At 67.0% G+C, this 25,191-nt stretch overlaps 3 protein-coding genes across 3 annotated transcripts; 1 reads left to right on the top strand and 2 right to left on the bottom strand.

The window, feature by feature from the left end:
• The first annotated feature begins 1,102 nt into the window (after positions 1-1,102).
• SSTR5 (somatostatin receptor 5) lies at positions 1,103-2,203 on the top strand. The gene is given in 5 exon segments (XM_053722206.1): positions 1,103-1,247; positions 1,250-1,519; positions 1,522-1,604; positions 1,606-1,962; positions 1,964-2,203. Coding segments are annotated over 5 exon segments (1,095 nt in total).
• Positions 2,204-10,770: 8,567 nt separating this feature from the next.
• Positions 10,771-13,399, bottom strand: C1QTNF8 (C1q and TNF related 8). The gene is made up of 3 exons (XM_047097889.1): positions 13,286-13,399; positions 11,811-12,027; positions 10,771-11,321 (listed from the first exon to the last, which is right to left on the bottom strand). The coding sequence occupies exons 1-3, from the start codon at positions 13,397-13,399 to the stop codon at positions 10,771-10,773; spliced, it is 882 nt and encodes a 293-aa protein (XP_046953845.1).
• Positions 13,400-16,990: 3,591 nt separating this feature from the next.
• On the bottom strand, positions 16,991-22,968 carry TEKT4 (tektin 4). The gene is made up of 6 exons (XM_047097882.1): positions 22,435-22,968; positions 20,306-20,376; positions 19,757-19,900; positions 19,026-19,248; positions 17,982-18,136; positions 16,991-17,207 (listed from the first exon to the last, which is right to left on the bottom strand). Exons 1-6 carry the CDS (start codon positions 22,966-22,968, stop codon positions 16,991-16,993), a joined length of 1,344 nt encoding a protein of 447 aa, XP_046953838.1.
• Positions 22,969-25,191: the final 2,223 nt, after the last annotated feature.

Here is a 25,191-nt window from a genome sequence, read left to right as displayed (position 1 = left end):
CGGAAAAGTGCCGAAACTACATAAGGACACGTGTGTCCATGACCTTGAACCGGGGATGTTAACGTTGTCCCTTCTCTGCCTGTGCCTTCTTCCTCCACGAGACCCAAAGCCTTGCCCCTGCACACCCCCTCTCCCAGGGGCCGGCCCCCGCTCACCACGCATGCGTGTCCTTCTGGCCTGGGCTCCGTGTGTTCCCTGGTCTAGGGCACATAAGGACCTCACCTACCTGCTCCGCTCCCCGCCCTGGGCCGTGGCCGTGGAGGTGGCGGGCCGGCCCCAGAGCGCATGCCCAGAGCGTGTCCCTCACAGCTGTGATGATTGTACCCCGGAGCGGTCTCCTATGTCGTCCCCTCGGCCCAGAGACACCCTGCCCAGCGGCAGCTCCGAGGACCAGGGCACCAAGTCCTCTGGCCAGCCTGCGGGCTCTGAGGGCGTTCCTGAGGGGACGGTGGTCCTGAGAGCCTGCGGTGGACGCTGGAGGGGGCTCTGCAGACTGAGGTCTGGCTCCTCGGCCACACGCAAGGCCTGGCCCCCTCCTGATGGCTCCAGGAGGTCACCTGGAGTCTGGCCGTGGGGTCACCCAGGAGAGCAGGGCTCGGCAGGTGTCATGCCCGGCCTCAGCCGGGTGTGAGGGGCTTGGCCTGCCCGGCCGCCGTCCCGACCTCCCTATCACTGCCCCGTCCTTCTGCACCCGCCCTGCGCCGTCCCCTCCTTGCTGCGCCATGGGGACCGTGACACCACCCCCAGGCCCCAGGAGGCCCTAGCCGACTGGAGGAGGGCAGAGGCCCAGCGGGGAGCTGCCCCCCGGGCAGTTGGGGGGGCATAGGGATACTCGGGGCTCTGGAAGCCATCGAGCTGCCAGCGCCCTGCTCCTTCCTCTCTGGGCTTGTTTTCCAAACAATTTGCTTAATGCGACTCGCGGCCGCAGCCGAGCTGGACGTGAGTAATCGTGTTACCCGCCGAGGGGAGATCCTGCGCCTCCCGGGCGGGCGGGGCCCGGGGAGGAAACACCTCGGCCGGTAATCGCCCCGCGTCCTCCCTTGTCTTTGCAGAGAGGACGCGCCGTGCCCGCGCTCGCCCCGCCTGGCCCGCAGCGGCCGCGATGGAGCCTCTGTTCCCGGTCCCCACGCTGGCCGGCTGGAACGCCTCCGCGGCGGCGGCCCCCGGCACGGGCGGCCACAACGGGTCGCTGGCGGGGCCGGCGGCCTCGCCGGGGGCCCGCGCCGTGGTGGTGCCCGTGCTGTACCTGCTGTGTGCGTGGTGGGGCTGGGGGGTAACGCTCTGGTCATCTACGTGGTGCTGCGCCACGCCAAGATGAAGACAGTCACCAACATCTACATCCTCAACCTGGCCGTGGCTGACGTGCTGCTCATGCTGGGGCTGCCCTTCCTGGCCACGCAGAACGCCGTCTCCTACTGGCCCTTCGGCCCCGTCCTGTGCCGCCTGGTCATGACCTTGGACGGCATCAACCAGTTCACCAGCGTCTTCTGCCTGACCGTCATGAGCGTGGACCGCTACCTGGCGTCGTCCACCCCATCCGCTCCGCCCGCTGGCGCCGCCCCCGGGTGGCCAAGCTGGCGAGCGCGGGCGTCTGGACCTTCTCCGCTGCTCATGTCGCTGCCCCTGGTGGTCTTTGCGGACATCCAGGAGGGCTGGGACACCTGCAACGTCAGCTGGCCGGAGCCCGTGGGCCTGTGGGGCGCCGTGTTCATCATCTACACTTCCGTGCTGGGCTTCTTCGGGCCGCTGTTGGTCATCTGCCTGTGCTACCTGCTCATCGTGGTCAAGGTGAAGGCGTCGGGCGTGCGCGTGGGCGCCACGCGGCGGCGCTCGGAGCGCAAGGCGACCCGCATGGTGGTGGTGGTGGTCGTGGTGTTTGCGGGCTGCTGGCTGCCTTTCTTCATCGTCAACATCGTCAACCTGGCCTTCGTCCTGCCCGCGGAGCCCGCCTCCGCGGGCGCCCTACTTCTTCGTCGTCGTCCTGTCCTACGCCAACAGCTGCGCCAACCCCGTGCTCTACGGCTTCCTCTCTGACAACTTCCGCCAGAGCTTCCGGAAGGTTCTGTGCCTCCGCAAGGGCTACGGCGCCGAGGACGCGGAGGCCGCGGAGCCCCAGGCCGACAAGAGCGGCCGGCTTCGGGAGGCCACGACGCCCGCCGCGCGGCTCCGAGCCAACGGGCTCATGCAGACCAGCCGGCTGTGAGCGCCGAGGGCCGGCGTGGCCCCAGGTGGCCCCTGCCCCCCGCCCGGCCTGCATTTCCTGCTGAGCAGAGCCCCACCCCAAGATTCGGGGGGGGGCCTGCTGAGTGCCCCACACTCCCTGTGGCCCGGACGCTCTGTGTGGTGCGGGGACCAGCTGTGTGGGCCGAGGCCGTGGGTGGCCCTGCAGGGACGAGCTGTCACCACCACCCCCCCAGCCCGTTCCCGCCATAGAGGCTGGGTTCCTGGAACGCTAGGGAGCGGGTGGGAGACACCGGGTGTCACCGGCAGTGCTCAGGGCGCCTCGACCTTATCCTGCCCCCAGCTCGTGCCAGCCTGCCGGGCCGGGGAGTGACCGCTGGCGTGAGCTGGTGACTGCTCTCCCTGCCTCTGCCCTGCGGTCCCATGTACCTCGTCACACCAGCCCTGCATCACCTGGTCAAGTGTCAGTCTGTGAAAACAAAGACGCCCGAGGGTGCTGGGCTCGGGCCCCTGCCCCCCGGCACTGCCCGGGGCCCGTGACCGTGCTGACTCTGGAGGTGGCAGATGCAGAGGGAACGCGGCTGTGTGCGGGGAGGGTGGGCCGGGGCCCCATAGGGGACGGCTGGGACTGCGGGGCTCTCTCGTCCTGGAGACCCCCAGCTGCCGGCTGCCCACCCCCGCCACGGCATCTCCCTTCCTGGTTGGCCACAGTCATGCTTTGGGGGGCAGTGAGGGGCGGGCTGGGGGCCGAGGCTTCCGTGGCGGGACCGGGATGGGGGAGCAGCGAGCAAAGCGGCTGAATTGGGGGTGGAGGGTCGGGCCCCCGGGCCCCCGGGTCGGGGGCACACAAGTGTCCCGAGGGGCCCTGTGCAAAGGGTCCCTAGGGCATCGGTAGAGGCCATCCTAGGGAGGGGGCAGGAACCCACAGTCACCTCTTCTGCTTTTGGTGAGAGCTCTGGCCTGGAGAGGACGGGGGACGAGAGCAGCAGAGGAGAATTTTCCAGATAGCAGCGGGGGGAGCAGCTCCCAGCACAAATAGCAGTCACTTGGAAGGCGGCACTTGTGTGGGTGCGTGCAAATGCCAGCAAATGCCAGACCCCTGGGGAGCTCTGCCATCCCCAGACTAGAGTGGTCCTTCCACCCCCAGAAACGCCACCCCCTCCCGCCGCCGCCCCGAGCCGGCGGTGCGGTCTTGGAGAAGATGCCAGCCCGAGACCTGCCGGGGCACCATGTGCCTTGGGCCTCTCTCCGAGGCTGGAAGGAGGACCAGAACGTGGGGGCTCACTCGGCCTGTGTGCCCCCCCCATCTGGACAGCCCTCCCTGGTGTCACCCCGGCTCACGCTCCCTGGGTCTGCGCAGAGCGGGACCTCCGACCCGCAGGAGGGCAGGGGGAGCCGCAGAGCCATGCCGGGCAAGGGGGAGGCCTGGTCGGTGCCGCCCGCGGCCCCGCACCGACCCTGGACAGAGGCCAAGGCCTGGAAACGCAAGAGCGTGGCGAGGCCGCTTGTGTTTGACAACCGATCTCCTGAATAAATTGGAGAATAAATGTTTGACTGTTTCCCAAAGCAAATATTGTCCCCGGAGCCGATCGAAGTTGGTGCCGATCTGGGTTCGCGGGTCAGCCGAGGCTGGGAGGAGGCAGACAGGCACCCCGGGAGGCGGGAGCCGGGACACGCAGGTGAAAACGGGGAAAGTGCAAAACAGCGGGGCCCAAGGGAGAGCCAGCCTGGGGCGGCCCTGTGCGTGTGGGGAGTGGGGGGGGGGGCTCGTTTGGGGCCCCTGCCCCCGGGCGTGTGGGGGCTCGGTTCCTGGGGGCCCGGGCAGCTCCTCCACGGGTAGGGGCCGCAGAGCCTCGCTGGTGACCAACCCCCACCCCCCGTGGCCAGCAGCCAGGGAGGGAGGGTGCCCTGGGAGAGAGAAACTGAGGCTCATTCGACCCGCCACCCACACCCCAGTTGGACCTCCTCCAGGCTTTGGCTGCAAAGCGAATCTGCTCAGAATGACTTTGGGGAGCGAGCAGATGGCTCGGAAATCTCTGCCCGAATCGATTCCTCCCGATTGATTTGACATCATGAGCTCCCGCCCAGGGCCACGCCAGCCCAGAGCGCCTGTGTGTGTGTGTATGTGTGTGTGTGTGTGTGTGCGCGCGCATGTGCGTGTGTGGGGCCCCGGGCCTGATGGGACGTTCCCGAAGATTCTAGGCAGCCCCTGGCCCCTAGGTCTGGGTGGTTTCTGGGAACTAGGCTTGGCCAGTGTGGACAGTGCCCGAAGCCGTGGGTGCGGGTGGGGCCCGGACACCCCCGCAAGCCTATGTGGGAACGGAGCAGCAGGTAGATGAGGAGGGCCTGGGGACACCGGGGTAGGGGCACGGGGCCACCACGCTGCTGGCGGGCCCCGCGTCCCCAGGCCCTGAGAAGGGGTTGGGGGGGGGGACACAGAGCAAACATGCTATCGTGGCTGACCTGCTTTATGAGCTCTCTCCACGCATCGGTGCCTTTTATTGGCTGCTGGGCCCCAGTGGATCCCAGAGTGACCTTGCTCAGGAAATCCGGCCTGCGGGGCCAGGATGAGGCTGCCTCCGGGATGGGGTGCAGAGACAGGAGGGGTCTGTTTGCCTGGCCGGGCGGGGCATGGGGTGGGACAGGTATCCCCACAGGGAGGAAAACCGAGGCCGGATGGCCCCGGGGCTGTGCTCACAGGCCCGGCCGGCGGCGGCCGCTCCCCGGCCAACCCCTGCCACCGGGAGCGATGTTAGGGTGCCCTGGGTGGGGCCAGAAAGGGCCCCCCTCTCGGGTGTCCTGGCGCAGGAGGGCGGACAGACCACGGGGAGACACCAGGAAGGACTTCTGACGGCAACGTGGGGGCACAGAGAGCTGTGACGTGCTCCGGAGACAATAGAGTCTTCAGTGGTCACTGGTCAGGGCCCCTGCACAGCTTGGATCTCCAGGGAAGGGTGGGGACAGGGACCCGGAAAGACAGTTGGGTCTGTGGCCCCTCCACCCTGGCCACCGGGGGTCTCTGTCCCAGACACCACCATGTCCCCTCCTTGCAGCCAAGCACTCTGACCTGACCTGCCCGGGCCAGCCGGCACCACTGGGGCTTCTAAGGGGGGGTTGTTGAATGAATAAAAGGACGTTGAACAAAGGGGGCTCTGGCCAGGTTGGAGGCCTTACCCAAAGGTCCTGTGGCTGCCCAGGACCCCGGCCCCCCCCACCCTGGGGCTCCCTCCCACTCCCTCCAGGCCCGCCCTGTCCCCTCCTTCAGGATGCTTCTCTGCAGACAGCGCTGACCACTCTGCATTTGGTCCAGGGGCACCATCGGGCACCTGGGCAGGTCCCAACACAGGGTGGGGGGTGAGGGGCAGGGGCTCTGCCCACACAGGCATGTGGTTCTTGCCAGCCCAGCCCTTCCCCGACGTTTGCACCTGCACTGGAGTCTCTCTCCCAGACCGTAGCCCCGTGATGTGGGGGAGGAGCAGGCATGTCCCCGGAGGGAGACGGCAGGTCCTCCTGGCCACATGGGCTGGTTCTCCTGCTGGAGGACACCGATCGCCAAGCAGCGGGGCCCGGCCATGTTCTCTCCCACTCAACACCCCGCCGTGACTCCCACTCTTCCCCCACATTTCCCGGGCCCGGCCTGTCGGTGGGAAAGGCAGCCCGCCCCGCCGAGTTGTTTGAGAAGGCTTCATACAGGGACGTTCTGGCGTGGCGGGTGGTGACAGGTGCGAGGACGGGCTTATGAGAACAAACAGGGGCCCTCTTTCAGCACAGGGCAGCTGGGGCCTGGTGGCCAGCCTGCCAGGAGAGCTCGGACTGACTGCCCGCCCCTCTCTCCTCCCTGCTTCCCGTACCCTGCTGGGTTCCCCGTTGCCAGACATGCTGGGAGGTGGTGATTTGGTCCACAGGGGTCAGGGTGAAGCTGGGGAATGGACGTGGGGGGGACGGGAGATGCCCAACACACACACACATCCGTGTCCCAGTGGCCATCAGGCCTGGGGTGCAGGTGACATGGGGAGCTGCCCCCGATCCCTGCCCACACGGTGCCCAGCCTGTCCTGCGGGGTCTTCTCCCTCCCTCCCGACTCAGCCCCCAGCGGGCACGCCCAGGGGTCACTGGAGCCACGCAGGGGTCCGCCCCGTGGCCGGTGATGCAGTGGGGGAGGGGACAGAAGTCACAGGAGAGAGGCTGCCATTGCCTGGGGCCTCCTGCTTCTGACACCTGACTGTGGCCTCACCGCCCCTCTGAACGGTGGGTCTCTCCATGTGCCCCCTGGGCCACTCTGCCGGGGCCTGTCCACCTGGGTCCCTCCAGGGGCACGTGTGAAGGTGTGACCAGGCACCACCCTCAGTCCTTCCCACGCGGAGGAATCGTCCAGCCCTCTGGTTTCACGTGTCCTCCTGTGTTGTGTTTGGGCTTCAGGGCTGATGTGGAGCCACGTTTGCTATTCTTTTCAATTTTTTTTTTAACGTTTATTTATTTTTGAGACAGAGAGAGACAGAGCGTGAACAGGGGAGGAGCAGAGAGAGAGGGAGACACAGAATCTGAAGCAGGCTCCAGGCTCTGAGCCGTCAGCCCAGAGCCCGACGCGGGGCTCGAACTCACGGACCGCGAGATCACGACCTGAGCCGAAGTCGGCCGCTCAACCGACTGAGCCACCCAGGCGCCCCATCACTTTGGTTTTTTTTTTTTTTTCAACGTTTATTTATTTTTGGGACAGAGAGAGACAGAGCATGAACGGGCGAGGGGCAGAGAGAGAGGGAGACACAGAATCGGAAACAGGCTCCAGGCTCTGAGCCATCAGCCCAGAGCCCGACGCGGGGCTCGAACTCACGGACCGCGAGATCTTGACCTGGCTGAAGTCGGACGCTTAACCGACTGCGCCACCCAGGCGCCCCTCACTTTGGTTTTTAAATTGAGCGTTGTGTCCCCTTCCAGAGATTAGCTGAATATTTTCACGTATTTTTACTGTGGTAAAGCGTACGTAGTCGAAGTTTCCCGCCTTAAGCGTTTCTAGGAGCACAGTTCAGTGGCAGGAGGCACGTCCCCGCTGTTTGGGACCACGACCGCCGCCCATCCGCACAGCTCTCCCACGGCCCCAAACGGAAGCTCTGTGCCCACCCCTCCCCTGCCCCTGGGGACCACCGTCTCCTTCTGTCCCCAGGGGCACCCGCACTGTCTTCCCGTGACAGGCGTTATGTCACTGACCACGGCGTCCTCGAGGTCCATCCGCGTCCCAGCGCGTGTCAGAATGTCTCGAATAATATTGCATCGTGTGGACGGAGCACGGTTTGCTCATCCTTTCGTCATCCGCGGATGGCTTGAGTGGCCCTCCCTTTTAGAGGGGAATAACGCCACTGTGGGGGGGGGTGTCCCATATGTTTTTAATGGCTGTGTTGCTGGTGGCTCTTTTACTCACCTGAGGCGTGCTTCACTGGGGGTGTGCCCGACGTGGCGGTGTCCCCATCTCGGCCTCCTCCCTCGCTGGCACATCGGTCACCTGGGTCCTCCCGGTTCCCTTGGCCTCTGCCTGGTGGCCATGGCACTTGCCGTATCTCCCAGGTCAGGCCCGGTTTCCACACAGAGCAGAGCTGGGTCTCAGAATGTTCTAGATTCCCGTCTACCCGCCCTTCTAGGTTGTGTCCAGGGTTGGCCCACAACACTGAGGGAGTGGATTTTGCACAAACGTTCACGATAACGCGATCCACGACAGCCACAGGTGGAGAAAGCCCCAGGGCCCCCAGTGCTCACATGGACGCACCGTGGTCCGTCCACACGACAGGACGGGGTTCAGCCACCCAAGGGAATGAAGCCATGACAGGTGCCACAGCGTGGACCCACCCGGGGGATGCGACCTCACAGAACAACACGCAAAGGGCCATACGGTCAGTGATTCTGTTTCTCTGAAACCCCCAGAAGAGGCGAATCTGGGGACAGAACGCAGATCGGTGGTGGCCAGGGGCTGGGGGAGGGGACGGGGTCTCCTTTTGGGGTGAGGAGAAAGTTCCGGAACTAGATGGAGATGGTGGTGGAGCTGCCCTGTGAATGTGCTAAATGCTACCGAATTGTTTGCTTCAAAATGGTAAGTTTCACGTTCTATGAATTTCACCTGAATGTTTTAAATGGGAATTTGTGGGGAATCCGCGGAACGGACAGACCAACGTGGATAAAGCGACCGGAGTCCCGTCTCAGGGGCACGTGGCAGGGCTGTGCCTTCTCCAGCCTTCTCGTGGCACATGCACACGCCTGGTCACCCCGAGTCCACAGGCTTGCTGTTCCCGTCGGGGTCTCCACCGGACTCCCACCGGCACCCAGCTCCGTGTCCCAGCTTTGTCGCTTGGAAATGGTGACTGGACCCTGGGTCCCGCTTGTTCATGTCTCCAAATAAGTGAACCTGGGGGAGGGGGGATATCGGCACTGCCATTTTGTCCCGGACCGCCCCCCCCCCGAGGGCCCTGAAGCGCCCCACGCACCCCACTCCTGGTCCCCAGGGGACGTAGTGGCCTTGACTCCCAGAGGTTATCAGACGCCCTCCTGGGCCAGCAGCTGGGAGCAGGGCCTATCCCCCCAGGCTCCACCGAGCTGTCCCGGTGCCTCCCTGGTCCAGGCTCCGCGAACAGCCGGATTCACGCCCTGAGGTTAGAAGGAGGGGTCGCCGGGTCAGCAGGCTTCCCCAGACCCGGGCATCCCGGGCAACAGGCTCTCTCGGCCGCGGCTGCCCTGGGGGCCTGACCGAGGCCCTCCTCGCCCACTGCCGGAAGTGGGGGCTGAGGTCACGCAGCCAGCTGGGGAGACATAGGCTTCCCTCTGGCCCGGCCGGCCTGCTGCACGCCGGGGTCCGGGGGTCCCATCCCGGTCAGGGCAGGAGGGGAGTCCCCAGCTTGCATCCTGGGTCAGGGGGCCCGGGGCGTCTGGCTTCCCGCAGCCTCTCTGTCCCTCCCGTCTCCGGCAGGGCCGGGTGTGGGGGGCCTGGGCTGGCACATTGGAGGCCCGGGAACCCACACTCTTGGGGCTCAGCTTCCTTCTGGGGCTCCCCACTGGCCAGGACCGGCTGCAGGGCCCGCACGGGGGGTGTGGGGGCCTCACACCTGGGGCGCCGGGACGCCCACTGGGCAGGACCCACGAGGCTTCAGGACCCGGCCACAGGGTGGGATCCCGGCAGAGAGGCCCTCCCCCGCAGACGGGCCCTGCGTGGGCAGCAAAGGGGTCCCCAGCACCTTTCCCAGCGAGGCCTCTTCCCCTGGGGCCACATTTGGGGGGGGGGGTGGCCCAGCAGGTGGAGAGCCGACTCCCTGCACCATACATGCCCCTGTTGGGCCTCAGTTTCTCTACTTGTTAAAGGTGTGGCCGTCTGTCCTGGGACAAGAGCCCGTTCCTGTGTGTCTGGAACGGTGATCCCTGCCGACCCCTCCCCCCCCCAACCTTCCTGGAGGTCTGGGGGCTCTTTGGGGCCCAGGGTGAACGTGGACTGGGGGAACCCCGCCTGCTCCTGGTGCTCCCACAGGAGAGAGGGGTCTGGACCTTCCAGCAGCCACTTCTGCCACGTCCTGCGTCCCGGCCAGGGGCCTACGGACCTTCCTTCTACAAGGCTCTGACGTGTCCTGCGAGGACAGCCCGCCTGAGCTCCAGCCGCCTCAGCACAGCCGGGACCTGAGTCAGCCTGCCCGGCTCTGGGGGGACCAGACGCTGCTCCACCCGGGGCCTCCGTGGTCTCATCGCCCCAGGATCCTCGCCTGGGCGGGGCGGCTGCGGGAAGACTTTCGGGGAGGCGCTGCGGGCCGTGAGGCTAGAGGAGGGGCCAGCCGAAGGCCCAGGCCAGGGGGACACGCACCGGGAAAGCAACAGACCCTGAATGGCCTGTGGGGGGCGGGCAGCCTGGAGGCTCCAACCCTGGGGTGCACGGAGCCCTCCTCTGGCGTGAGCACGGCCACCCTCCACCTCCACCCCTGCCTGTAGGGCCTCGTACTTCGATGTGACGATGGGGGTCTGGGCCCCGCCCCCCCGGGGCTCTGGCACACAGCCAGGTCTGATCTCCCTCCTCCATCCAAACGGACGAGGGGGTGCCGGGAGTCCCCGAACATCCGCCCACCAGAGCTGGGCCCGTGTCACCCCCAGGAGGACTCTCACCCCCGGTCCAAACCCACACCCCACCCTGCTCGATGCCATCCCGTCTCTGGCCTTGGCCCCCCTCTCACACCCTGGGATACGGCCTGCCTCTCGCGGGAGTCAGCTCTGAGGGGGCGGGACCTATATTTGACCCCCCCTCCGCCTCCCCGGTGCCCAGCCAGCGGACGCTTTGTACATGTCCCCGAAGCAGTGGTGCCTCTCTTGGCCCTTTATAGGCAGAAAAGATAGCTCCACCTCAAGGGCAGACCCCGCCCGCCCCTCCACGGCCCACCAGGCCCACCCCACGCCACCCGGACCGCAGGTCTCGTCCCGAACTCGTTGATGTGAACACTCGATCGTGTCCCTCCCCTCCAGGCTAGGCCCCGAGTCTGTCTGGCCGCAGCCACATCTCTGGCGCTCTGCTCAGTGCCTGGGGGGCACTGGGGGGCTCAGGGGCTGGGCCTTGGGGGGGCCCTCCCTGGGCCGCTAGAGCTCTGCGGCCGGCTTGACCAGGTGGCCGCTGAAGGTGATGTAGAGGTCGCCGGGCTCGCCGTAGATGGCATTGTCGCGGTCTCGGTGGAACAGGCGCACCCAGACGGTGTCACCGGCGGCCAGGGGCAGCAGCAGGCTCTGGGTCTGCATGACGCTGCGCTCGCTGGGCTGCGCGTACAGCACGGCCGTGGCCTCCCGGTTGCACATGATGTGCAGGTAAGTCTCCTTGTAGTTCCAGGTGTGCACGTTGAGGCTCAGGAAATAGACGCCGGGCACGGCACACAGGAAGCGGCCCGAGGCCAGGTCGAAGGCCCCGTCCAGGTTCACCAGCTCCGTGTCGAAGGGCACGGCCCGGAGGCCGTCGGTGCCGTGCAGGCCCTCGCGCCGGCCCACCGAGAAGGCCGCGTAGGCGCGCCGACATGCGGCGCCGGGCAGCCCCGCCTGCCCCTTCTGGCCCTTGCGGCCCCGAAGGCCCCGGGAGCCCGGCGGGCCCTCCTGCCCGCTCCTGCCGGAGGGACCTCTGACCCCCGTCTCGCCCTTCTCACCTGCAGGGGCACAGCGGAAGCCACGGGTCAAGGCTCGGGGTCCAGAGTCACTCGGGGCAGAGAGAAGGCACACCCCAAGGCGTGGCCGTCCTGGGGCCTGTGCCGATGGCCACGTGGGAAGGGTCTGACCCGGGCTTCGACGGGCGAGGGGCTGGGCAGCTGGAAACCCAGTCCAACCAACCTGCCGCCCAGGGCCCCAGGGTGAGTACTGCTGGAGCTGACCTCTTTCCAGAGGGGTCGCAGCTCGGGGACCCCCCCCCCACCCCGGGGGCTGGGCCTGGGGCGCCGCTGCGGGGTGGGTGAGCTGACTGAGGGGCCTCGGGCCACCCTGCTCCCCGTCTTTACGCAGCTGCTGGGAGTCCGGGGCAGGCCCCCCTAGGTGCCTTCCCGGAGCCGACTGGGGCTCTCCAGCCCCCAGTGTGCGGAGTCCTGTGGGCTCAGGGGTGTGGGCTCAGGGGCGGGGGCGTGGGGGGCTCTGCTCACACTCACCTTTGAGAATCGACACGTCGATGGTAGGCCGCATGCGAGGCGGCTGCACCCACGGCTCCCCATCGCTCCTGCGGGCATAGGGGCCGGGGGCGGCGGGGGGCCAGGCGGGCGGGCAGCACTGCACACACGGCCGTCGGGGCGGCCCCAGGCTGGGCCAGGCCCCCCCAGGCAACCCCAGGAGGAGCAGGAGGCCAGGGGCCGCCATCCGTGCCAGAGCCTGGGGGGGGATGGGGGGGTGTGGTGTCTGAGAAGAGGTGCCTCTACTGAGCCCCAAACTCCACAGCTGCCCAGGCTGTGCCCCCTTGTCTGGGAGAGATGGGACGTGAGGCCGGAACTGGCCCTGTGGGGGTGCCGATCGGGGCCTCCAGGGGCCTCGGTGGGCACCAGGCAGGGTGCCTGGCCCACACCCGGGCCTGGATGTGGCCGCAGAATCCTCAACACCACCGCAGGCGTCTGGTCGAAGCACCCCACCCCGTCCCAACGGGCATTCTGGCTCCTTCTCGGAGACACCCTCGCCCATCCCTGGGGCCCTGGCTCTGGCCCGTAGTAGGTGCTCTAACTGCCTGCAGTCAGAGTCCTGGCCCCCAAAGCCCCCATGGCTGGGGGAGATTCAGGGGAGCCGTCAAGGGGGAGGGATGCTCCGGTTCAGCTCTCCGGGGTTGCCACCCACCAGCGGGAAGGGCAGCCGGGCTGCTTGGGGAAGGGCGGGGAAGGGCCGTGTCCCTCCGCTGGGAGGCGGGGACCGAGGCCCAGGTTGGGTGGGGCCCCACCCGAGGCAGTTTCCCCAGGGCAGGCTGCCCAGCTGGGCAGAGGGCGGTACCCACATCCTGAGCTGCCAGGGGAGAAGGGCAACTTGGGAAGCTCCCCAGGGTGGAAGACCCGTCTTGAATCCCCAGCAGGCCTGGGTCTCCCGCCTCTGCCTCCCCTCCCACAGGAGACCCTGCTGGACACCTGGCCCACCCATGCTTCCCCTGGCGAGTAGACCCTTCCCGGCCGGTCTCCCCACGGCTGCACCCCAGAGCAGATCTCTTGTAAGGGCGGGCGTGTGCGGTCAGGTCCCTCCCTCTTCCCTCTCTTCCCTGTGGTGCAACGCTGCTGAGAAAAGACCTGGGATCTTCCTTCGGGAAGCCCTTGGGGACTGCAGCCCAGAACACGTTTCTTCCTCTTGCACAGTGTGTCTGCAACCCACTCGCAGGAAGAACTTTCCAGGAGGTAGGGCCCCTTCTGTTTACCACCCCCCCACCCCAGAGCCCAGCAGACCCTGACCCACCCCCCTCCTAGCTGTGTTGGACCCTGCAAGTCCCCCCTGTAGAGGGACCTGACGGGAACCTGATGGGTGTGCCCCTTCGGCCCCCGCTCATCCCTCAATGCCTGGGGTCTCGAGCATCGTGCCCCCCCCAGGCCCGCCCAGCAGACGGCCCACCCGGAGTGCCTGTGAAGACCCCCCCACCCGCCCCCGGTAAGCTCCCGGTTACCATTTCACGGTCGGACACTGCTGCCTGCCTGTCTGTCTCCGGCGTCACTGCCCCAGAGGCCCGTGAAAGAACCCTTTCACGCTGCCCCAGGCACCACGGCTTCCCTCGGACCATCCAAGACCAACAGCGTTGGGCCAGCTTCAGAGCTCCTGGGCCCGTTGCCCACCACCCGGCCTGCCCCCTGCTCACCGTCGGCCGCAGGGGCAGCGCAGCCCTTCCGGGGTCCTCGTGCCTGCCCCTGTGACGTGGCTCGGGGGCCTGGGGCGTCTGGGGTGGCTGGGACTGATGGGTCGTGGGCTGGCCATCGCCTCCATCTGGGGTGCAGTGACTTGGCAGGGAGTCAGGCGGACCAGAGCTGGGGCTCGGCGGAGTCTGGAGAGCACCTGGAGGCCAAAGTGGGTGGGGGGGGGGAGGACACAGACCAGGGCCACCATGCCTGTGCCGGGCCCACCTGGTGACGGGGACTGCCTTCCACCTCTGGCTGGGGAGAACAGCGTCTGTCCCCGCCTCCCGAGGTGCCGTCCCAGGGTCATGGTGCCCAGCAGAGCAGGAGACAGGCTGTGACCCCCGTTGGGGCCATCGGCCTCAGCCCAGCCTCTCAGAACATAAAGGACATACACAGTGCTGCCCCCCCCCAGTGGGAATGACTCACAGGGCCCCCCAGGCGGTGCAGGAAGGGGCTGCACGCACCGTGAGCTGGAGGCCTGGCCTCGTCCCCGCTCTGGGTCTGGACAGCTGGACACAGGGCCCAGGGACAGGGCCGGGCGCCCTGGCCTCTGGGTGTGGGGACGACTGGCCCGGAGGACTGATGGCTGGGGAAGGGGCAAGGGCGGGGGAGAGAGCAGACAGAGGTGGGCCCACGGCGGGGGTGTGGGGGGGAGTTCTGCGGGGCGAGGGGGTGTGGGGTGTGAGGCTGTGGGCGGGGCTGCACCAGCTGGAGCCGGTTCCGGAGCCGCGGGGGGGGGGGGGGGGGGCGGGGAGGGCGGCCGCTCCCTTTGGGGACAGCTGTCCTCATGCCCGCCTGCCCGCCTGCCGGTGGCACAGACGGATGGGGGGGTGGTGGGAGGCGAGGGCCGTGTGGCCCCCACACCTTGTCAGCACGTGCTGGGAGCTGGCGGGCTTGGCTCTGAGACCAGGCGGCTCCCCCGGAGCCACTCGAGCGGCTTGTCACGCGGGCTCCCGCTTCCCGGCCCCACATCCTTGGGGGGAGCCCGCGGGCCCCGGGCAGGTCAGGGCACCCCCTCTGGCAGCCCCGCTGTTGCCTCTGGGACACCGAGAGAGGAGCAGACGCCCAAGCTTTGCTCCTCCCTGCGTCCGGGCCTCAGTTTCCCCACCCGTAAAATGGACACCAATGGGCTCAGAAGGGGCCGGAGTCCCCTGTGGGGGATGGAACCAGGTAGAGCACAGCCACTGGGGGGCTTGGCAGGCTCCGGCCACACTGCAGGGCCCCAGCGACCCTCCCCCGCGCCTCCCCTGACACCCGCAAGCCGGGCTGCCTGACCCCCCGAGGAGACGGGTGGTCACACTGCACCTTCCCTTGGGGGAGGGGACAGTGAGTTAAAATTTCCCTGCGCTGGCGGGGGTGGGGGGGCACCTCCTCAACGGGGGGTGAGGGGCCCGGAAGGAGTCCGGGGTTCCTCTGGTCTGGGTGGGGTGGGGCTGAGCTCAGGTCCCCGGGACGCCAGCTGCGAAGTGTTTGCTTGGGTGCCGGCGAGCCTCGCCTGGGCTCTGAGAGGAGGTGGTCAGCAAGGGCTGAGGGTGACTCAGCAGGTGGCAGGAGGACCTGGACAGAAATAGCCTCCCCTGGACACGCGGCGAGACATCTCCGTGACGACGGGAGCGTGGCTGAGCGGCACGGCCCCGCGGGGTCAGCAGCCCACAGACGGCCACGGCGTCGCCCGCAGGGGGGCCGGGCTCCCTCACTGCCTCCCGCCCGCCGCAGCCCAGGAAGGCCACGCTGTCCTGTGACTCGAGCCTGGGCAGCGGGACCGGATGGCCCCCGTGGCCCCCAACCCAGCAGTTGGCCCTCGAGTGGGGGGGGGTATGCGGAGTAGACCGAGCGCCCGTTACCACAGACTTCACTAGAAGGGGCCACGCAGGTGGTCCTGGGAGGAACGGACGTGGGCTCTGGGGCCAGGCACGCTGGGGTCCCTCACTCACCATGACCGTGTGGACTGGCCGCAAGGCTCCACAGACAGGAAACCTAAGGTGTTTGGAAGGAAGCCAAGGGTAAGCCAGCCGCGCCAGGGCGGCTCTGGGGCAGCAGGGGGCCTGCAGGGGGAGTGGGGAGGGGGCGGCCCTGTAGCCTCTGGAACGTGCTCCTACCCCTACCCCCAACAGGTTTCCCCTCCCCAGAGGCAGACTCAAGTGCGGGGCCCCGTGTGGGCAGAGGGGCCCGAGGGCGGCGCAGGATAGACGGCAACCCTCCCGCTGCTGTGGCGGCCTGAACCTCCCCCCAGGACCCTAGCGTCCCGGCTCCGCCCTGGAGCCCCGCAGGGTCAAGGTCTCTGGGGCCTGCTGGAGAGGCCCAGGCTGCATGGTGGCCTCACCTCAGCCATGAGCCTGGCCGGCCGGTGGGGGGCCCGGACTCCGGAAAGCCGGAAAGCCATCGCTCAGCGCCGGGGGGCCTGGTCGTGTGTCTCTACAAAGGGACACGATCTCCCGCCTAGAGACAACCACAGACGAGCCCCCAGCGGGCAGCTCCCAGGGGACCGTGCCCTCCCAGCCTGGAGCCAGCAGCCCACTTTAGAGATAATGAGCCATGCACCGCACCCCCCTGGCACTTAGCTTCCCGACAGCGGCCCCTGGGGTGGGGGCTGGGATGAGAAGGCCATGAGCTCCCGGGGACACTGCCTCAGCCACGGGCGGTAACGGGCTGAGTGGCGGGTGTGTGCACTGCGGGGGTCATTATCTCCCAGGGCCCCGATGGACGCTTTCCGGAGAGTTCTGCTGATGAGCTACCCAGGGGGCGGGGGAGCTGCCTGCGGCGGGTGGGGTGGGTACAGCGGGAGGGCCTCCTTGCAAGGAGCCGTGACAAGGTGCTCGGGGTGAATGAGGGGCACTGCACTTGTGCCCAGAGCCTCCGACACAGGGCGAGGGATGGTGCGCGGCCAGGGGGGCGGTGGGAGCCCTGTATCCCTGGACCTGCCACACCCCAGCCTGACCCACTCACTGGTTGAGCAGAGGCCGGACCGGGAAGGTGGCCACCCGAGGTGACCACAGGGGCTGGGAGTGGAGGGTCCCCCGCATCTGCCCCCCACCGGTGCCCACCCCGTGCCGGGTGGAGGTGGCAAGGAGAGGTCCATGGGTGTTCTGTGTGGTCATTGTCCCAGGCCCTGCCTGGCACCCTGCGTGGATGCTTGCAACCCGGGACCCAGCCCCGCGGGACAGAGCTGCCCGGCCTCACGGTGACAAGTGCCAGGACACACAGAGGAAAAAGTGCGGGGCCTTGGTCATGGCTGGGAATGAGTGTTGTGGCATCCGTGGTGGCATCTCGGGTGGGCAGAGGGCCCCCATCTGAGCCTCAGGGGGCTCAGACGTGGGGTCCACAGGTAGGGCGCACCTGCCAGGTAGCAGTATCCCGACTCCACCGCGAGCCACACATGACAAGTAAAAAGCTAACGTGCTCTTTATTTGAGGGGCGGGGGGGACAGCCCCTTCCCCAAGTGCAGCCAGGCCACAGAGGCACGTGCTGTGGTGCCCTGCTCACTGGTAGCCGGCCAGCTGGAGGGTGGTGGGGTAGTGGGCACGGTGGGCCATGCACTTGTGACGGTCGATGACGAGGCTGTTGGTTTTGACCGTGATGTCCTTCTCCAGGCTCATGCGCGTGTCCTCCAGATTTCTCAGGGACTGCTCCGCTTCTAGAAGCTTCTCCTTCAGTGCCGCAAGGGACGTGTTCAGCTCCTCCACCTCGCTCGCCAGCCTGTGGGGTTGGGGGACGGAGGCGTGAGCTGGGGCCTGTGGGCCGGGACCGTCAAGACCCAGGAGCCCTGGTGAGGGGTCCAGGCCAAGATGCTGGGCCATAAAAGGACCCAAGAGTCCGAAAGGGACACCTGCCGGCAGCGTGGGAGTGGGCTGGGCCGGCGGTCCGTCGGCTGCCCTGACCGGGTCCTGACCGGAGGGGAAAGGCTGCATGGGCAGGACCGTGCGGGGCTGTGTTGAGCGACACCGTGCGGCGGTTCCAAGCAATGGCAGGGGTGCGCGGAGGCTCGCGGTTCCCTTTATTCCTGGCGCCCGGCGTCCCGGAGCTGCACGAGGCCCCAGTTCGCGGGACGTGCTGAGGCCCGGGGAGGAGGAACGCCAGGGAGGACGGCCGTGCTAGTGCTCGAGAGGGCGACTGGTACTCGATAAGTTTGAAACACCAGAGACACGATCCCCACGAGACTTCCGGCCAGGGGCCACGCGTTCCCGGAGGTATGGACGGCGCCCCGAGGCAGGGTGGGCCCGGGAGGAGCCTGTGGCCTCGCGACTCCTGGCCAGGGAGTTTGCGCGGCACAGAGTGAAGGAGGTGCCACGCTGTCCCTGGGACTCGCAGCCCTGACAGAGCCCCGCAAGGCACGTGGTGTCTAGTCGTGCTGGGTGGGGGTAGGACGTGGGGACGCCCGCTTGTTGAGCCCCGCTGTGTTTCCACTGCAAGCCTGCGGGCTGCGGGGGACGGGCGTGGATGGTGGGTGGTGACCTGTCCCACGGCAGGCACCTGAACTGGGCGGTGTCTCGGCACAGCTCCACGTTGGGCCGGTGTGAGCGCTGGTATAAGCGGGTCTGAGCCACCTTCAGAGGCGCCTCCTTGTCCTTGATGGCCTGCTTCAGCGCTGCGACGTTGTGCTCCTGGTCTGTGATCTCCCGCAGTGTCTGCACAAAGGAAGGTCCCTGGGAGGGCCAGCGGAACCCCCGCCCCGCCCGGCCTCCTTCCCAGCCCTGGGGCTGGGGCCACTGGGCAGCCTTGTCCACTGACTCAGCAGGGGTGGGGGGCACGGAGGTCGGAAGATGCGTGTGGCCACCTCGGCCCCCACCAAGGGTACCCAGAGGTCGTCCAACAGCTGTGGCCTGAGTGCCCCCAGTCCTGCGGGTCACTAGGCCCCCAACCCTGGTCAAGAACCGGAAAGACTTGGCAGCAGCAAAGGCCATCCTGAGAGCCTGGGGTCAGAGCCCTACCGGGCCTGGCCACCTCCTGCCAAGGTACCTTCCCTCCTGTTCCTGCCTGACAGCCACCCCCAATGTCACCTGGTTTCTCACTGGCTTAGAGGGTGCCCAGGGAGGAGTGGGTGCCTTGCCTCTGGGGTCCCTCAGGATGGATGGAACGGAGGAGGGGCAGGGACCAGGCCAGGTTGTGACCAGGGCTTAGTAGCCAGGAGCCGGGCTGGGCCAGAAGGAGCTTCCTCCCTCAGTTACAGATGCCCAGCTCTCAGGGCGTGGTCGGGGCGTGGCCCGGTGTGGGTGGGCGTGGCCTGTGTGTGGGCGTGGTCGGTTCTGGGGCGTGGTCGGTTCTGGGGCGTGGCCTGAGCTGGGGCGGATGGCCTGTGTGGGCGTGGCCTGAAAGTATGGGCCTGTTCTGGGGCCAGGCTTGTACGCGGGCGGGCGTGACCCGTTCTGGGGCGTGGCTTGTACATGGGTGGGCGTGACCTGGTGGTGCAGGCGTGGTCTGTTCTGGGGCGTGGCCCGGTGGTGTGGGCGTGGTCTGTTCTGGGGCGCGGCTTGTACGCGGGCGGGCGTGGCCTAGGCGCGGCTGGCGAGGCTTCACCTTGTGCAGGTGGTCCGTCAGCTTGTGGCGCGCGTCCTCCACCTCCTCACAGCGGCGCTCGAAGGCCAGGTTCACAGCGTCGCACTGCAGCCGCAGGTCCTCGGCCGTGTCCCGCAGGATGCTATCGATGAGCACCCGCAGGTTGACGGAAGCCAGGCGCTCGCGCTCTGCGCGGTACAGGTTTTCCTGGGTGAACCGGGCCCACGTCTCCGGCGTGGAGGCACTGCGGGAGGGGAGCGGTCCATAGTCAGTGGGACACCTGCCAACGGCCCCGGCCCACCCAGCCCTCCCGCGTCTCCTGCGCCCCAGCACAAATCACCACCCCTAGCCCCCTCGCCGCCCCGTGGCCCCCGCATACTTTGGACCCTGCGTCCTCGCAATCTGCGTCCCCCGGCCTCCCGCGGCCTTACGCCCTGCACTCCTCCGGACGTGGCCCGCGGCGCGCGCCCCCTGCCAGCCGCCCTCCAGCCCAGCTCCTGCCTCCCTCGGTGTCCGCAGCCCTCTGGTGAACTGTGTGGTGCTGCGCGCTCGGGCAGGGACCCTGCACACCTGCCCGTCCTGGGAGCAGATAGAACTGGGCCTCCGTGTGAGGGCCTCAGGGGCCGGTGGGTCTCTGAAGGATCCCCAGCAGAGGGACCAGGAGCTGGAGCCCCATCTTAGCAGCTGCGGGTGCGTGGAGAAGGGGTTTATGACGAGGGCCCCGGGGAGGCGCTGGGGCTGAGGCGGCCCACCTCTCCTCGAACTTGGCCGAGTGTGGGTGGAACTGCACCTCGGTGCTCTGGTTGTGGTAGCGGGCGCAGGTCTGGTCGATGTTGTAGGCCTCCACCTTGTCAGACCAGTCCATCTCACACGTCTCCTTGTGCTCCCGGTTCAGCCTGGGGTGGGCAAGGTCTGCGTTTGTTGGGGTGGGGGGGTCGCTGGGTGCCACCCCGAGGGGCAAGCACACCTCCAGTTCTCAGCTGAGAACCAGGACACCTCATCTGCCCAGGATGGGGGTCCTCAGGCTACCCGGGCTCTCACCTGACCAACAGTGTCCGGGCCCTGGAAAGCTGGCCTGGGCTCTGGATGCCCAGCCCCCAGGGCAGGCAGGAATCTGCCCCCTCCCACACACACACTAGTTGCCTCTTCCTGGCCCTGTACTCCTGGCTGTGACCTGGGACAGGCCCCCACCTGTCTGAGACTCAGGGCCTAGTCACTCCCCCTTTCTTCCCAGAGACATCCCAAGGGGTGAGGAGACAGGGGTCATCCCGAGGGCAGACCTGGAGACCACCAAGACCCACCGGATCTGGTTCACGGCCTGCATTATGGTCCTTTTTAGGAGCTCCTGAATGTTCCGGATAAGCTCGGCCTCCTGGGGGAGAAAACCCCCACCCCTGGTGAGGATCTGAGGATGGCCAGGCTGGTATGGGCCCACAGTGAGCCCCTTAAATGCCCAGATCAACACCTGATCCTTGCTTGGGTAACTTTGGGCCGGACCCCAGTCTCTTTCCTGGAAAATGAAGCCCAGCCCTTTCTCATTGGGTTTATTCTGGGCTTTTGAAAATTCTATTTGGTGTAGCACAGTGGTGTTTTTTTCTTGGGGGGGGGGTGAGTGCTTCTATGGGCTGGTGGGACTGTCACCTAGGGGCAGCTCCCACCTGCCTGGCACCAGCACCCTCTGGGCTCTAGGGGCCATCCCTGCAGCCTTCCCAGGGCACTGGTGGCCAGCAGCCCTCCTGGGACCCCGGCCCCTGGGAAGCAGGTCCCTTCCCTGGCTGCCCGTCAGGGCCTTGGGCTCAGAGATGCCCTCTCTTCCGCTGAGAATACAGGAGGAAGCCCTGTGTTTCTTTCTGCTACTGCAATGGCTTTCTTTTCAGTGCACAAACAGCACCCCCCCCACCACCAATTTGGATTTTTGCCTCCCTCTGGCACTAAACCCACATATGTCAGGGTCTGTCCCTGGTTCTGTCTCCCTGTCTCTGGGTCATTGTTGGTTCTTCACATTGGGGGGTGGGGGGGGCAAGGCCTGGGACATGGGGGTGGGGGGGACCGGGAGGGGGGATGCTTCTTGGCTCGGGGCAGGGGGGTTGTGGAGCAGCTGAGTGTGGGGCTGAGGTGGTGGGGGACCAGGAGGGGTTGGGGCCTGGGAGAGGGCCGTGGGGGGAGGGGAGGGACCCAAGGTTCTGGCCTGAGCTGGGAGAGCAGAGGGAGGCCCTGAGCCCTTGGACTGGCTGTTTGCCTGCCCACAGCCTACAGCCTATTCACAAGCCAGGCCCCCAGGCTCTGAGAGGTGCATGAGCTCTGCCCTGCCTGGATCAAGGGACTGGCCTGGGTGATTCCCTGTTCCCATGGGGCTGCCCCAAGGACAGATCCTGCTCAGTTTGGAGCAGGAAAGGCTCCTTGTGGGATGAAGGTGGCTCCATCCTTCACCCATCTACCCTGCATCCTGGGCTGTGCCTGGATGTCCACCACGGGCACCAGGGTAGGGGGAGATGCGGTGGGCTGGGTCTTTAGGCATTCAGGATCAAGCTTAATTTGCATGATCTAGGGTGGCCAAGAAGCCACCCAGCGGGTGCCAGGACCCAAGGGTGACCAAGGGGCCGACCAGCGGGTGCCAGGACCCAAGGGTGACCAAGGGGCCGCCCAGCAGGTGCCAGGACCCAAGGGTGACCAAGGGGCCGACCAGCGGGTGCCAGGACCCAAGGGTGACCAAGGGGCTGACCAGCGGGTGCAGGCATCATCAGGACCTGACTTCCTGGCCCTGCATGCCTCCCAGACCTCAGGCCGCTGCCCACGGGGTTCATCTCAGGCACCTCCCCATCCTTCGGTGTGTGGGGGTCATCAGGGCTGGTGCATGGACCTGGCCAGACCCTCTCCTGCCTCAGTGGCCTCTGAGTGTCCCATCCTCAGGCAAATGCCCCAACAGACGTCCAGATGTGAATTCTGTCACAGCCTGGGCCCCACCTCACCCCAGGATGAACTGTAATAGGTTGGGGGGGGGCAGTGCAGGGGCCCCGGACATGGGTTGTGGTGAGCAGATGAGCACTGAGGTCCAGCTCCAGCCCCCATACATGCTCAAACCCCTACGCTGGGACCTGCCCCCAGGCAGCATGTCCAAGCTGGGGCTCACCTTGCAAGGAGCCCAGCCTCACTCAGTGTCCACTGTGAGGACCAGGCTGTGGGAAGGTCAGACCGGGCACCCTCCTGGGGTCAGGGATGGTACCTCGGTCCTAGAAGGCTGGAGCCCTGACCTCGCCCTTGTTGGTTCCGGGGCGTGGCCTGAGTTGGGCGGGGGGGGGGGGGGGGTGGCTGGGTGGGGCGGTGGCTGGGTGGGAGGGGCGGGGCCTGCAGTTCGGGGCGGGGACCTGCGGGAGCGGAAGGGGCGGGGCCAGGGGTTGTGTCGGGGGCGGGGGTGGAAGAGGCAGCGCACCTTCAGCAGCTCGATCTCCACGTGGTCGCGGACGAGGTCCGGGTGCTGGCGGCGCTCGCGGCACTGCAGGTTGTCGGTGGCGATGGAGAAGGGCACGGCGGTGGCGTCCAGAGCGCGCTCCAGCCGCTGCTTCTGGGCCAGCAGCAGGTCGGTCTCGGCGTCCAGCTCGCCCACCTCGTGCTGCAGCTCGGACTTCCAGCAGTGCATGTCCTGCAGGCGCGCGCCCACCTTCTTGGTGGCGTCCTCCTGCGTGCGCCGTGCCAGCGCCTCGGTCTCGGCGGCCAGCTGCTGGCTCTCGTGGCGCTGCCGCTCCGACTGGTCGCGGTCGGCGAAGGCTTGGTGGTAGCGGGCATAGCAGTTCTGGAACCACTCGTCCACCAGGTACTTGGCCGAGCGGAAGCCGGCGGTGGCTAGGCCCGAGGACGTGTAGGCGCCCGTGTTCCGGGCCACGTCGTACAGCTTTCGGGGCAGCTCGCAGGCCGGCACCGTCTGTGGGGCGGGCTGCTTGGTCAGGAGCACGTCCGTCTGCGCCATGGTGCCAGCCAGCCCCTGTGCCAGGGAGGGAAGAGGGCCGCTGGCACGGTCAGCAGGGCCGCTTGAGGCCGCTCTGTCCCAGCAGCAGGACGCTTCTGGTCTCCCAGCGACGAGTACACACTCGCCCTCCTGTTGCTGGGCAACAGGCCCCCTCCCCTGGAGCCTCTCTTAAAGGGCCAGGCAGGCCTCAACCCTACTCAGTCTGGCCCATGTCTGGCATCTGCCCAGACTTGCACCTGGGACTGTGGCCCGAGGCCAGACCCGCATCGTGCCCTCCTTGTCTTACTTGTCCCAGTGGGACTTTCCCCTGGATCCGAAGAGGGTGGACTTGTCTTTGATGAGGAGTTGATTTCAGTCTCCAGTGGATATCTTGGAGCCCAAATTTCCACACGGGTGGAAGTGAATCCCGACAGTGTCCCCAAGGCCACCCAGGGCCAAGCTCATGACTGAGGTCGCGGGAGCAGGAGGTACACCTGGTCCTCAGAGCACATCAATCCCTCCGCCCCCCGCCCGTCATGCGCCGGGGCGATGTCCAACATGGCCAGCAGAGGGCGCCGTTGGCCGCTAAATGTTTCCGGGAGTCGGAGATGGGGCGGGCAGCGGCTGGGGCTGGGGCTGGGGCTGGGGCTCGGGTGGGTAGGGAGAGGGGCTCGGCCCTTGGAGGTCTGACGCCCTGGCCCAGATAGCCCTCTCCTTGCCCCTGCCAGTCCCGCGGGTCGTCTCCAACAGCCCACCTAGCGGGACGTGAACACCGCGCCCCGGCACACCCCATGGCCCTTGTCCCTCCGCTTACACCACTGTCCCGTCCTAACTTGGGCCACACCAGCCCCGGACCTCCTCAGATACACCAGCCTTGGTTCAGCTGTGTGCTTCTCCAGCGGCCCTGACCTGGGGCACCAGCCTCCCTCTGTGCCCTGATGGCAGGGGCCACGGGGTCCAGCATCTACACCACCTGGCACACAGTAGGTGCCTCATAAATGTGGACCTTGGGGACAGCTGCCCCAGACCTCCCCCAACAGAGACTGAACCTGAGCCTGTCCTTGAGGGCAGGAGGTGAGGAGGGCCTCTCGGTGCCGTTTCCCCGGAGGGCACCCAGGATGGGTGGGCTTTGTCTCTGCCTTTTGTTTAGATCCTGCCTTTCACACACCATGGCTTTCTCCTGAGCCAGAGTATGGCGAAGCTGTCTGGGGTGCGTCCCCTAAGAACCTACCGACCCAGGGAGCTCACTGAACACAGGGCCAGAGCCAAGCTCAGGCGACCCTGGGGTGCAGGGCCATCCTGATGGGGTGTGTTCCCCAATGCAGGTGCTCTGGGGTGACCTGACCCTGCAGCAAGGCTGGTCCAGCAGGACTCGATTGAGTGGCCCTCAGTGGGGCCGGGCCCCCTACCCCAGACAGAATATTGCCGGGGAGGGAGCAACCGGTCCAGAGATCCCCAGGCCAGAGGCAGAGGGGAACACGCCCCAGGAAGCCTGCTGGCTTGGAGTCCGGCTCTGCCCCTGACCCCTCCGTGGCCGAGCAGGTGGCCCCGTGCCTGCTTCTCCCTCCGCAGAGTGGGGTTACGCCGGCCACCGCACGGGGCTGCCTTGGGCACCGCCTGAGCGGAGGCCAGGAAATGGCTGGCCCGGTGCCCAGTGCGGGGAGTGACCGCAGCTCCCCACCCCTTCCCGCCCTACACAGCCTCCCAGCCTTGCAGGGTCTCTGGGCTTGAATCCTCAGTCAGGCCGACCGCCAGCGTGGGGGCTCGAAGCAGCGGCTGAGTGATGTGCAGGCTTATTGGATTTGTGTCTAAATTGCATTTGGGACGAGAAAATTGAGTCTTGGGACACACTGAGGTTCCCAGGGCAAGTACGTGCCGGGTGCCCCCTCCTTGGCAGTGTTCAGAAAGCGGCTCGGAATCTGCGATAGGGTCAGGGAGACCCTGGGGCCCCCAGCGCCCCGCTCCAGACTCTGCTTGCACGCCCCCAGGGACGGGGTGCTCCCTTCCTCCCAGGCAGCGCTGGAGAACACCCCCCTCACGCACCCCTGCCTCTGGCGTTGGTCCCGTCGCAAACCCTTACCAGGCCTGTGGGGGGCCTGGCCTGGGCCTGCAGCCCTTGGCCCTGATCCCTAGAGTGAATGGAGGAGAGGGGGTGGGGATGGCTGAGTAACGATGCCCTTCCCAGAGCTCACCTGGGGCTTGGATCTGGCTCTCACGTGACCCCAGGCAGCTAGTCTCCCTTTG

Source organism: Lynx rufus, unplaced genomic scaffold, assembly GCF_022079265.1.
Source record: "Lynx rufus isolate CCGP_SWC_20201006 ecotype Redwood Valley unplaced genomic scaffold, mLynRuf1.p SCAF_43, whole genome shotgun sequence".
Classification (NCBI taxonomy): Eukaryota; Metazoa; Chordata; class Mammalia; order Carnivora; family Felidae; genus Lynx; species Lynx rufus.
This window is presented reverse-complemented; position numbering and strand designations above follow the sequence as displayed.